This window comes from Aulonocara stuartgranti (assembly GCF_965226115.1).
Source record: "Aulonocara stuartgranti genome assembly, chromosome: 8".
NCBI classification, from domain to species: Eukaryota; Metazoa; Chordata; class Actinopteri; order Cichliformes; family Cichlidae; genus Aulonocara; species Aulonocara stuartgranti.
Genome location: NC_138959.1, coordinates 20024388 through 20036399, shown reverse-complemented (window position 1 = coordinate 20036399; position 12012 = coordinate 20024388). Strand labels below are relative to the sequence as shown.

General features: G+C 39.5%; 2 protein-coding genes across 3 annotated transcripts in view; one reads left to right on the top strand and one right to left on the bottom strand.

Annotated features, from left to right (window-relative positions):
• LOC309712851 (myoferlin-like) overlaps positions 1-8835 on the top strand; it is a 26924-nt gene extending 18089 nt beyond the window's left edge. For both annotated transcript variants that reach the window (XM_082544003.1, XM_082544002.1), the window contains 19 exons: positions 77-238; positions 929-1094; positions 1862-1938; positions 3801-3812; positions 3916-4014; positions 4147-4275; positions 4402-4557; positions 4644-4735; positions 4827-4997; positions 5100-5248; positions 5940-6079; positions 6167-6255; positions 6336-6431; positions 6582-6723; positions 6865-6964; positions 7043-7233; positions 7529-7638; positions 7731-7878; positions 8011-8835. In XM_082544003.1, the coding sequence (XP_082400129.1) occupies positions 77-238; positions 929-1094; positions 1862-1938; positions 3801-3812; positions 3916-4014; positions 4147-4275; positions 4402-4557; positions 4644-4735; positions 4827-4997; positions 5100-5248; positions 5940-6079; positions 6167-6255; positions 6336-6431; positions 6582-6723; positions 6865-6964; positions 7043-7233; positions 7529-7638; positions 7731-7878; positions 8011-8049 (2268 nt within the window). In that variant the 3' untranslated portion in view covers positions 8050-8835. The remainder of the gene's footprint in view (positions 1-76; positions 239-928; positions 1095-1861; positions 1939-3800; positions 3813-3915; positions 4015-4146; positions 4276-4401; positions 4558-4643; positions 4736-4826; positions 4998-5099; positions 5249-5939; positions 6080-6166; positions 6256-6335; positions 6432-6581; positions 6724-6864; positions 6965-7042; positions 7234-7528; positions 7639-7730; positions 7879-8010) is intronic.
• Positions 8830-12012, bottom strand: aarsd1 (alanyl-tRNA synthetase domain containing 1). The gene is made up of 12 exons (XM_082544004.1): positions 11873-12012; positions 11203-11331; positions 10892-11051; positions 10742-10799; positions 10506-10662; positions 10304-10420; positions 10088-10218; positions 9934-10000; positions 9674-9762; positions 9461-9515; positions 9286-9380; positions 8830-9203 (listed from the first exon to the last, which is right to left on the bottom strand). The coding sequence occupies exons 1-12, from the start codon at positions 11909-11911 to the stop codon at positions 9065-9067; spliced, it is 1236 nt and encodes a 411-aa protein (XP_082400130.1). The 5' UTR covers positions 11912-12012; the 3' UTR covers positions 8830-9064.

Sequence of the window (12012 nt, the reverse complement as noted above, 5' to 3'; positions counted from 1 at the left end):
AACTTTCCCTTCTAAAGTGATGGACACGCATGGAATTTGACCTCATTAAAACTCCCCAATCTATAATTGATTTCAGATTCTTGCATGGGGCCTGAGGAAAATGAAGCCATACCAACTGGCAGCAATATCGTCACCCAGCCTCGTGGTGGAATGTGGGGGGCAGAGGGTAGAGTCGGCCGTCATCAAGAACATGAAGAAGAATCCAAACTTCCCGAGCTCTGTCCTCTTCATCAAAGTGGTAATGGCAGTACTACACAAGCTCTATGTTATGCATAAGAATTAGGAAAATAAGTGTCTGAAAGAAAGAATAATTTAACTAAATTAACTTTTAATTTTGAAACTTTTTTCGATTCATTTCAGTTTAGTTTTGTTTATATAGCCCAAAAGCACAACAGTTTCTTCAAAACACTTTATATTTTAATGTAAAGACCCTACAATAAAATAGAAAAAACAGAGAAAACCCCAACGATAAGAAGACCCGCTATTAGTAAGCACTTTTCCAACCGTGAGAGGGAAAACTCCCTTTTAACAGGAAGAAACCTGGGGCAGAACCAGGCACATCTGCTATTATGTGTCGTGGGTGAGGTGAGGAAGACAAAACAAAGACATACTATGGCAGAGAGCCAGAGATTAAAAGTAAATAATGATTAAATGCAGAGTTGTGTATAAACACTCAGTGAGTGAAGAAGAAAACCAGTGCATCATGGGTAGCCCGTAGCAGCCTAGACCTCTTGCAGTGTAACTAAGGGAGGTCACCCGATCAAGCACCAACTATACGCTTTGTCAAAAAAAGGAAACTTTACTCTTGCTCTGAAAAAGTCTAAAAAAAACACCAACACCCGAATCATTCAACTTAATATTCAATTATTATTTATTATTGATTTAAACCCTGATTATTTATTCCATTTCCTCATTACTCTCCATCCAGCTTCTTCCGAAGGAAGAGATGTACACGCCTCCAATTGTGCTGAAGGTAATAGACCACCGTCCATTTGGCAGGAAGCCCGTGGTAGGCCAGTGCACTATCAGTTCTTTGGAGCAGTTCAGATGTGATCCATATGTCATCACCGCCGAAGGAGCAATGTCATCTAAAAGTAAGAGCAGATCATAGACTGCAGCAACCTGCAATGAACGTCATGTTGAAAAACTAGCAGTTAACTTTTGCTTTGCGACCAGAGGAATTGGTCCCTACGGCCATTAGAAGGAATTTAAGTTTAAGGCACTTAAGCTGGGACACTGTGCAACCATGTAATAGAAAAATAATGTGATGATTTCAAAATCTCATCACAACAGAAAATAGAAAACTTATCAAGTGTTTATCAGAAAAAAATTACTTTTGATGGCAGCAACTTTCTGCAGCTATAACAACAGCATGGATTCCTAGGAGAAGAATCTGGGGTCTGGATGTGGCCTGCCTGCAGTCCAGACGTTAAAAACATTTGACACATCATGAAATGAAAAATTCCACACAGAAGATTGAGAACTGTTGATCAACTAGAATCTAACATCAGACAAGAGTGGGACCACATTCCCCTCCCAAAAGTTCAGCAACTGGTCTCCTTAGTTCCCAGATGTTTACAATCTGTTTGTTAAAAGAAGATGGGATGCTATACAGTGGTGAACAGTGCTGCCACCAAATTCAAAAGGAACTAATTTTCTTTCTTAAATTATACCATTTGATATGTTTTATTGGGCTTATGAGATTTCTGAATCTTTATTTATCCTTTTTTATTCCCGGCATCCCATCTTTTTTGAATTAGGGTTGTTTATACAGCCTGTAGTATGTTAATAGAGAAACGCTAGGTACAAACTTTGATACAGTTTATGCACAGAGATAAAAGTAACTGCTCAATGTTAACAGTGGCTCTGATGATGGCGTCGCCTCACAAACATGTCTCTATCACCATGGAGGAGACAAGGCCACTGCTAGAAGCTCAGGTACGCCCCACCACCTTTCCTAACACTCAGACGTTTCCTCTGTTCACCTAAGAGCAGAATTTGACTATCAAGTCAAATCTGACAAACTTACTCTGATTACTCTGGCTTACAGTTTATGTACAGCATGTCAGCTGCTGTCGACAAAATGGCATCCCCTACCTCCCATTTTGTATGTATGGTTACTTATTATGGCTTTCTAATTCATAAGGCGGGGCTCCAATGATGCTGAATGGCTGACAATCACAGAGCTAAAGAAAGCTGAACAAAAATCCTATCACAAAGCCATGAATCTACAGGGGAGTTGCCACAGTAACTGCAGTCTTATCTGGCATATTTTATTGAGCACATTGTTATTGTAGCATCGATTGTAGCATAGATGTTCAGGCATCTAAACTTAGAAGCTAGTGCTGCTACTGAAACCTCAAAAAGAACATGCCTACAAGTTTCCTACTTAAAGAAAGTTTGATACTTTGGGAAATACCCTTATTTTTCCTATATTTTCCTGCATGGAGTTTAAAAATGAAACTGCTCTAAATGCTAAATGTGATGCTACTGCTAGTACTCAAGTTCAGACTCAAATTAGGTAGAAAAAGCTAGTCTGGGATTATCCGTGGGTACAGTCTAAGTGCTATTATTAATTCATTCAACAGTTCAAACAGTAGCCAGTATTAAATCTGTAAAAAAATACTACTAACAACAGCAGTCTTTATGCAGAGATAACTGGGTGGTGGCAGTAGACTCAAATTTAGCACATAGACGTGTGTGGAATCATAATGATTGTTTGCATCTAAATCGTGTGACTCAAGAAAATAAAGGTACAGTATTGTGCAAAAGCCACCTCTCATTCATATATGAGGCTGTTGCTGATTCAGTGCTTTCCACATGCTATTTTATATGGGAGCAAAATCAGAAGCTATATTTCTGCATTTATAATTCCATCAGTTTTGACAGGATGCTCAACCTGACTGGCTTAAATGCAGCTCCAAACCATGTTTTACAGATGGCTGTAGACAGCCACTGTTGTACCTCTCTCTTGTTTGTGGTGACAAAGATTTGAACCAAATGTTTTCTCCCTGTTTCCCTTCCTTAAGAATGGCTTCTTGACAGCCATCCTTACATCGAGACCATTTCTAATGAGGCTTCGGATACTAGAAGAGGCATTGCACCTAGTTTTGTTTTGTATTCCACTCGTCCTGTGTCCTTAAATTTCTTTAAGGACACAGCGCAGACAATTATCCTTGGAAGTAAAATATGCAGAAATGAGGGGTGGCTCAAGACATTTAGACAATACTGTATTTCCCAAAATGTCTTTTTTTTAGTTGACCAATAAATAAATTGTTGTTCTGACCACAAAAGAAACTTAGTGAAAAATGAAATCTATGAATGACGTGAAAATTTAGTCCTTTGATTTATTTAAAAACAGATGTCAGTCACCACCAGAGCCACGCTACCTGCTATTAGCACCCTTTTCACAGCAGACATTTTAAACTGGCATAGCATGAAGGGCATATATGAAAAATAAAATCAATATTGATTCAGTAAGTTAACACAAGATATTAAAACAGCAATGTCGAATATTAAGGTATACACTAAATGAAATGAATCATTTAGATCTCAGTTTGATATGTCAAAATGTCTGCTGTGTTAAAAGCTCATTGTTGTTGCTACACCCTTTCACAGAATCACTGTCAGTCATCAAACTGTGGCTGAAAGCACTTTATCAACTTCTTTGCATTTCGATTTTCTGCTATCTTTTCAGTTTTGTTCCATTTAATGTTTGTCTTCTTACTTTTTTTGTTACTGTTATAAATATTTTTGACTTGTTTTTATTTTTGTTTTTGGTGCATCTTCAATCGCCAAAGGTTGCTGAGAAGGTAAGACTTATTAGTAGTTGATGAAATAAGATTTAATAGCAGACAAATCAACTTCTTTTCCCAAATGCAGTGAGATTAAAATGCAGGACAATTCCATCTTTAGGAAAAAGAGACAGTTGATTGGTGGAGTAAATTCTACGTCTCGCTAGGAGACCAGGAGAAATGTGGTCCTTACCTCAAGAAAGGATACGATACCCTCAAAGTAAGCCAGCTCCATTTCCTCACACAACACTCATAAACTAATCATTCATCTTGGTCTATGTATTTCAAATAGTACGTACGCTCCTCTTTGGTTGTTACAGACAACTTGAATGTGAGTGTTGTTCATTTTCAGATCTATGACTGCGAACTGGAAGATGTCCCAGAATTCAAAGGGCTTACTGATTTCTGCGACACCTTCAAACTCCAGCAAGGCAAGAACGACAATGGCGATGATGATCCCACTGTGGTTGGAGAGTTTAAGGTTGTCTAACATCATTTAGAACAATAATATTTGGAGATAGAGAAAAACGTTAATTAACTACAACGGGGGGACTACAGTGAACTTGATTTCTTTGTTTGAGTGTGGGGTTTACTCTTGTACCTGCAGGGTTCGTTCAAAGTGTACCCCTTGCCAGATGACCCAGGTGTAGCTCCTCCACCGCGTCAGTTCAGAGAACTCCCAGATAGCGGACCTCAGGAGTGTCTGGTTAGGATTTATGTGGTTCGGGGCATGGACCTCCAGCCCAAAGACAATAATGGCAGTGTGAGTGTTAATCTGCATTACCTACAGTAATACAAATCTTGTCAAACATAGTACGGTCAGTACCGTTTCTTGTCTTTTCTGCTCAGTGCGATCCATACATAAAGATATCACTGGGAAAAAACACGATCGATGACAGAGACCACTACCTACCCAACACCCTCAACCCTGTGTTTGGAAGGTAAACCTTATGTGTCAATGGATTCAAACAGGTATAAATAGAAAATTTATTACATCTTAAGATTTCTATAACTGTCCTTTTTGTTGTTTAGGATGTTTGAGATGACGTGTTTCCTGCCCCAGGACAAGGACCTGAAGATCTCTGTTTATGACTATGATCTGCTTACTCGTGACGAGAAGGTCGGCGAGACAGTGATCGACCTGGAGAACCGCTTCCTGTCTCGATATAATTCATACTGCGGCTTGCCTCAAAGCTACTGCATGTAAGGAAGCAGATGTGCCTGAGTGGGAAACCTTTTAATATTTTTTGGAAAACATGGAGTCAGAGCTGAGGAAATATTAATTCCAACTGTCCTGTCATCTAGTTCTGGCATCAACCAGTGGCGGGACCAGCTGAAGCCATCTCAGATTCTTGAGAATCTGGCTCGTCTTAAAGGACTTTCCAAGCCCAGGACGGAAGATAATGGAAATTCACTCACCTTCAATGGAAAAGAATACACACTGGCTCAGTTTGGTAAGGGGTTAGAAGTATAATAGTATAAATGAGTGATTTAGATGTTTTGTGTTGAAAAATGAGCAACAATTAAGCCCTATTATGCCCGTCTACATGCCCTCATTGTTTGGCAAAGATTAACAGTACGTTTTGTCTTTAGCACATTTCACATTGCTACATATTGTTATAGTTTAATTCCCTAAAACATCTAATACTAGATGTTTTATTAATTAAACAAAATTTATTTGAATGCAGCTAAAACAGCAGAATTGTTTTGAAATTCAGATGTGTCTCCAACTTTCAGATTTCAAGAAGATGAATCAGTTCATTTGAATCTCTTACTGTTTAAATGATAAATGACTGATCATCATACAGCACATTAGTATCCTACTTCAGCTACCAAAGTGCTTTGTACAGCATGTCTCATTCATCCAATCACATACACATTCACACAAGCACTTTATTCTACATTTAAGGGCTTTATATCGAACTTTCACACTCCGATGAATGTACTGGGAGGAAATTGGGGTTCATCATCTTGCCCAAGAATACTTTGCCATGCAACTGCAGGCATCGAACCACCAACCTTCTGATTAGTAGATGCGTAGGTCGCAACAACAACACAATATTGTTGTGACTGAACTGTTTTGCCCCTATAACACCAGATTGTTTTAATACCAATCTAGTGATCGATTTCTTTTTCTACATTAAGAGAGCAACAAGGAAATTCATCAGCACTTGGGTCCACCTTATGAACGCCTCTGTCTGCACGTGCTCAGAACACAGGGTCTCGTCCCTGAACATGTGGAAACTAGGACGCTTTACAGCACCTTTCAGCCCAACCTCTCTCAGGTTAGACATCTCATACTGTACCTGTTTCTGGCTGCAATGACTCAGGCTCAGTTATTTTTGTAAAATGTATATATTGCATTGGTTTAGGGACAACTTCAGATGTGGGTGGATGTTTTTCCCAAAAGCTTAGGCCTCCCCGAGCCTCCCTTTGACATCACACCACGCAAACCAAAGAAGTAAGTGCTGTGTTTCTCTTCAGTACTTCATCGCTGCGGATGTCACTGAGAGCTAACAATGACTGTGTTCAAATATTCAGGTATTTCCTGCGTGCTGTCATCTGGAACACCACAGATGTGACTCTGGATGAGACCAGTATCACTGGAGAGCGCATGAGCGACATCTATGTTAAAGGGTGTGTTAATTCTGCATCAAAGCCCTTGTTTGTCCAAATCTATTGTTGTTTACTTTCTCCAAAATCTTCCTTTAGGAGGTAGCAGCACTTTGTGTTAGAGGGTTACTGTCAAAGGCCAATGATTATTCATGCTTGTTGTTTATGTGCTAGCTGGATGCCAGGAATGGAGGAGGACAAGCAGAAGACTGATGTCCACTACAGGTCTCTGGATGGCGATGGTAACTTTAACTGGCGATTCGTCTTTGGGCTTGACTACCTGCCAGCTGAACAACTCTGCCTTGTATCCAAGAAGGTGAGGCTTGTTGACAGTTGGTTTATCATACTGTAGATCAAAGATTATTTTAATACCATTTTTAAAAAAAATAACACAGGTATTGTTGGAATTAAGTTAAAGCATGTTTGAATGTCTTCTTCTTCTTCTTTTTTATAACAGGAACACTTTTGGAGTCTTGATAAAACAGAGTTCCGGATTCCTCCCAAACTGATTGTTCAGATTTGGGATAATGACAAATTCTCACTGGATGATTACCTAGGTAAGAAACTTTCAAGTCCAACCTGTGTGTCTATGCCTAACCTTTATAAAACCTGAGTACAATGTGCTGTGATCCCAGGTACTGTGGAGCTGGATTTGCGTAACCTGGTTGCTCCTGCGAAGACCCCAGAGAAATGCTCTCTGGATATGATGGATAATGTGGAAATAGGTCCACACAAGGCAGAGCAGAACAAGTCTCTGTTTGCTCAGCAGTCAGTCAGAGGCTGGTGGCCTTGCTCTATTGAACAAGACGGGAAGAAGGTCCTGGGTGTAAGTATGAATAGAAACTTCAGTTTTCATTTGATAAGATGGAACCACAAGACATTTGGAAATGTAGAGTTAAAATACAATATTCCCAAAGTACCATGAAGAGAAAAGATTAAGAGCTTTGGACAACAACATTATACTTCTACTTTATTTTCTATTGACTAGTCCTAAATTCCTAAATTGGAAATGTGTTACCTGCAGAAGATTGTCAGATAAATTGGTCTTAATTTAGTTGAAGTATTCCAAAAATATCACAGGTCCTTGTCGTCTTGTCACTCTGTTTGTGTTGGGTTTTCAGGGCAAAGTGGAGATGACACTGGAGATTGTGAGTGAAGTGGATGCAGACGAGCGACCTGCAGGAAAAGGTCGGGATGAACCCAACATGAATCCAAAACTGGACCTTCCAAAGTAAGAGCCTGCTTTACAAGATTAGCTGGGCTGAATTTTGAAAGGTATACAGGCTATGATGTCTACTAAATACATTTTCTGTCAACTACTAGTCGCCCAGAAACATCCTTCTTCTGGTTCACCAACCCATGTAAGACCATGAAGTTCATTGTGTGGAGAAGGTTCAAGTGGGTCTTTATTGGACTTATCATCCTCATCATAGTGGTCCTCTTCATCGCCATCCTGTTGTATTCTTTACCGGTAAGGACAGACAAAAGCGAACCACTGGACACCAAAGTTTTCTCATATTATAAAATTGTTCAGTCTTATCATCTTTGTACTTATAGGAAACTTGTGAATGTGTGATTGATTGTTCTTTCTTGCATTTTACAGAACTACATCTCAATGAAGATCGTGAAACCCTTAAGTTAGCAATAAGGACCACCAGGAGCAACGAACTCCACACAGATACTGCCAGATTATCTCAACTTGTACCTTTTTTTAACTTTAGTTTTTTTCAACAAATGGGAAGGGGAGCTTGCACATTTGCACTATTTCAACATATGAACACATTTTCTACACCACCGAACTGTGACAATACAGTCCATTACAGTCTAGTTTTGAAAGGGTTTTGTTTAAGACACTATATGGAAAAGGTGTTTCCCATTAGCCCAGTTTGGGTGATATTTAGGGATTACTTTTATTAAACAGAATATTCCTTTTTATTAAAATGTTTCCATATTTGTGGATATTATATATAAATGGGATCACAATTAATAGCTCAAAGTTTCTTAAAGTGTATTTGTATTACTTGACTGCTCAAAAATTGCAAAATTGCAATGTGGAAAATTCCATCTTTCTCATCTCGCAATGGAGACCTGATCCTTAGGGCGTAGTGTGTTTTGGGTTTTAAAAGCCACAGAGATGCTGTGTTTTGAGAAAATGTGTCTTAGATGTTCTGATACTCCTCACACTTGAGGACTCACTACAGATTTTACTAAGGCAGCAGTTGTTCTTTTTTCCCCTCCTGGATCGCCTGGAGCATTCTTTAGGTACCTTCCAAGCTTTGACAATTATCCAGCTGGAAGTCACTTGAACAAGTGATGAAACGTTTCTCCCACTGAAAATGCTACAACCACAAAGACAGAAACAACTTTCTGAGATTTCCTTCCTGGATAAAAGATGGGATTAAAAAAATAAATTGTTCAAAAATTTGGATTTTGACTGAATAAAGCCAGCACTTTACATTTAATATTGAAATATGTACAGCACATGTTGTACAGAAGTTGAATTATATACATTTTCACAAAATGGTCACTTTCTCATGATGTGTAACCCAACACATCATTTAGTGATTACCACAGATTATGGGTGTATAAAACAGCCATGTAAGCCAACCTTAATGTTCCCCTTTTGGAAGTATAAAACGTTTCTTTCTAATGAAAATTTATTCTTCCTGTGAGCTGCGTTGATTGCAGCGCTGCTTCAGTAAAGCCTCCACCTCTCCTCTCCGTGCCAGGCTGTTGGCTTTGCCTTGGAATCGCCCGTTCTTCCCTGCTCCCTTCCCTTGGAGCAATTCTAACACTCTGGAAAGTAAACACACAGATACAGTGCCAACCTACATTAAGATTTTAACAGTAGAAGCTACATAAATATGAAAACTCTTACTGTGGTCCCATCTCAGTGACTAGTTCACTGGGTCCAGCCAGCAGAAACAAACCAGGTCCCTTTTCCTCTCCAACAGTCAGGAAAACCAGTGTTTCCTATAACCAGAGTAGGGATTGAAAATAAATATACTGACGTGGTAATGCCTAGCAGTAAAGCAGTGAAATTGTGATCTTACCTCAGTGTTTATTTCATTGGCAATGATATTCATAAACTCATTGTCTCCCTCTTTTCTACAAGAAGAACAAGAACACCGTTTTGTTATTGACATACTCACCTTGATGCCAAAACGTCACCAGGTTGTAAAGAATGGATCATTTCTGAGGGTTTTTTTTAAATGGTTAACTGGTTAGTGCAGTGTGCCATGATATCTCTAAGCAGAACCTCTTACTTGTGGAAGGTGAAGAAGTCTTTGTGAGGATCATTCTTAAAGCTCTGAGCAATGAGAACCGCCATATCACGAAGCAGGCCCAGGTTAGTCTGCCAAAGACAGTTTTGTAGTAGTTGAGGAGCCTTATATGCAATATCTTAAGCTGAAGCATATTTACCCTGTAAAAAAAATCTAATTCTACTATTATTAATTTATTATTACCATACCATTTTTTTTTACCAAATCTGTCAAACAGTAATCTAGAAAGAAACTGTTCTTACTTTCTGTAGCAGCTTAACAGACTTCTGCAACTTGTCGACTGCCTCAACGTGCTCATCTGGTCCCGTTCTGATGATAAATGACCAAAAGGAGTTTTCACTTCAAATTTCTGAATGATTCAAAGTTAAATTTTGACTATTCAGATTTAGAACTTACTTTAGAAGTGACACCAGTGAACGCTCTGTGTTGTAGCTTTTCTCTGCATACTTTAGTACCCTTTTTCCTGCCAGGAAAATTAGGTTGGTTTTGTTTTTCTTTCCTTTCTCAGTTCCCAGCAGCTTTATTACCTTAAATTTGAATACAAAGAAATTAGATACACAACGGTTAATGGCACAAACACTAAATATAATTGTGAAAGTGTCAATGTTGTACCTGTAAGTGACCGAGGTTGGAGACGTGGGTTCCACAGCACATGTTGGCATCTATGCCCTCTATATCAATGATCCGAATGGGTCCTGCGTGGTCCTCTGGCAGCCCTCGACTTCTCACCTGATTTGTACAAATACATATTGTGTAATACACTTAACACAGGGCAACAGGTCTCTTTTACAACCAGTAAGTGCAATATCTGTACCTTCTCCACAGCTGGGTCATCTATAGAGAGAAGCTGAACCATGACAGGAATGTGAGCTCTGATCTTCTCATTTACACATTCTTCCAGTTCCTGAAGCTGGCCAGGTTTCACACAGGGAGTGTCCAGCTCAATGGTGCTTCTTTGACGACCCAGTTCCCTGATAAAAACCCAGAAAATCTGTAATCCTACAAGGCTTAGTGGCTACATGGAAAAGAACATATGCAGTGGTAAAGTACCAGGATGTGGTCTTGTATCCAAACATTGTGTCTGCCAAAGCTGTAATCAAATGCTGACCTAAGAGTCAAGAAGAAAACAATTACTGCTTAGGCAACAGGTAAAACAAAATGCGCGATGGCGTTTTTTCCTGTCTCTGTGGTGATTATTACCCGAGTGCTGCTGCATATGATCAAATCTCCTTTCCCAGTCTACCTTCACTTGAACCTCCTGACCCACCTCCAGAGGTGAGGCCACAAAATGCAGGGCGTCCGGTCCCTGCCTTGTCACTCTCAAAACTGGGACATCTCCAAGGAATCCATGGTCATCTGGCTGCAGGAGGACAACGTAAAGCATGCAAATTTTGCAAGTGACATTGTACAGTCTCGCATTTGCATAAACATTTGCAATGAAGGAACATGTGACGTACACATTTAAATAATGGAGTAAGAACTTGAAAGAAAAAGAAAATGAACATGCTTACCTGGCCACCTCCCTCAGGAAACAAGATGGTATCTTGTAGCTTGATGTGGAATCCTTTAATAGTTTCTTTCTTTCCATTTACTTCTTGTTTTAGTTCCGCCGGGCAGCAGGAGACTACAGAGGTAACAAACTGGAAGGGGACCAGAGAAATAACGATAATAATCGTGTCATATAAAATTTACAACCAGAAACATTACATGCTTCTTAAAGGACTGCAGTTGTTTAAGTGTGTGCAAGATTTCAGTCTCATACAAGACTTTATAAAGGTCTGGCTTTGTAAAGGACAATTTATGTGACAGCAAGTACAAAGACTGAAGACTTAAAAAAGGAGACAGTATCCTAAATTCTCTAAATGCATAGCATTTAAGGTGATTTATTACTTTTAAGCGGCGTTTTAAAGGAGAAAAATGATACGATCTGAAATATAGAGTGTGGAAATTACACAATTACAACCTCTAACAAAGTAAAACTGAATAAATCTAAGGTTATGTAAGATAAAAGTGCGACTCGTAGACTATATATAAACGACCTATAAATCAGTTGCCAGCCCTTGCTCTGGTTACAAAGGTAGCTAGCAGGTGCATCAGTTAGCAGGCATGCTAATCACTTCTGCACCGAACTGCTGATAAATTTCCGGGAGGTCTTTTCGGATGCTTTTAAAAGCTTCGCACCTCTTTCATATAGCAGTCTCGCTGACACTGAAAAGCCATTTTGTCCTGTTTTTGAAAGGAAAACTGCGCCAGCCGGTAGCACGAGCACGGGGAGGTGAAGCCTACAGCTGTCAGCTGACGCCTACGGGTACCATAATAGC

Bases quoted from the DNA above. Each gene is read 5' to 3' on its own strand.
- aarsd1 (XM_082544004.1), bottom strand. From the start codon at position 11,911: ATGGCTTTTCAGTGTCAGCGAGACTGCTATATGAAAGAG. The intron at 10,800-10,891 runs GTAATAATCACC...CTTGACTCTTAG, and splicing joins TCATATGCAGCAGCACTCGG to GTCAGCATTTGATTACAGCT. The intron at 9,204-9,285 runs GTAAGAGTTTTC...TTTACTTTCCAG, and splicing joins GTCACTGAGATGGGACCACA to AGTGTTAGAATTGCTCCAAG.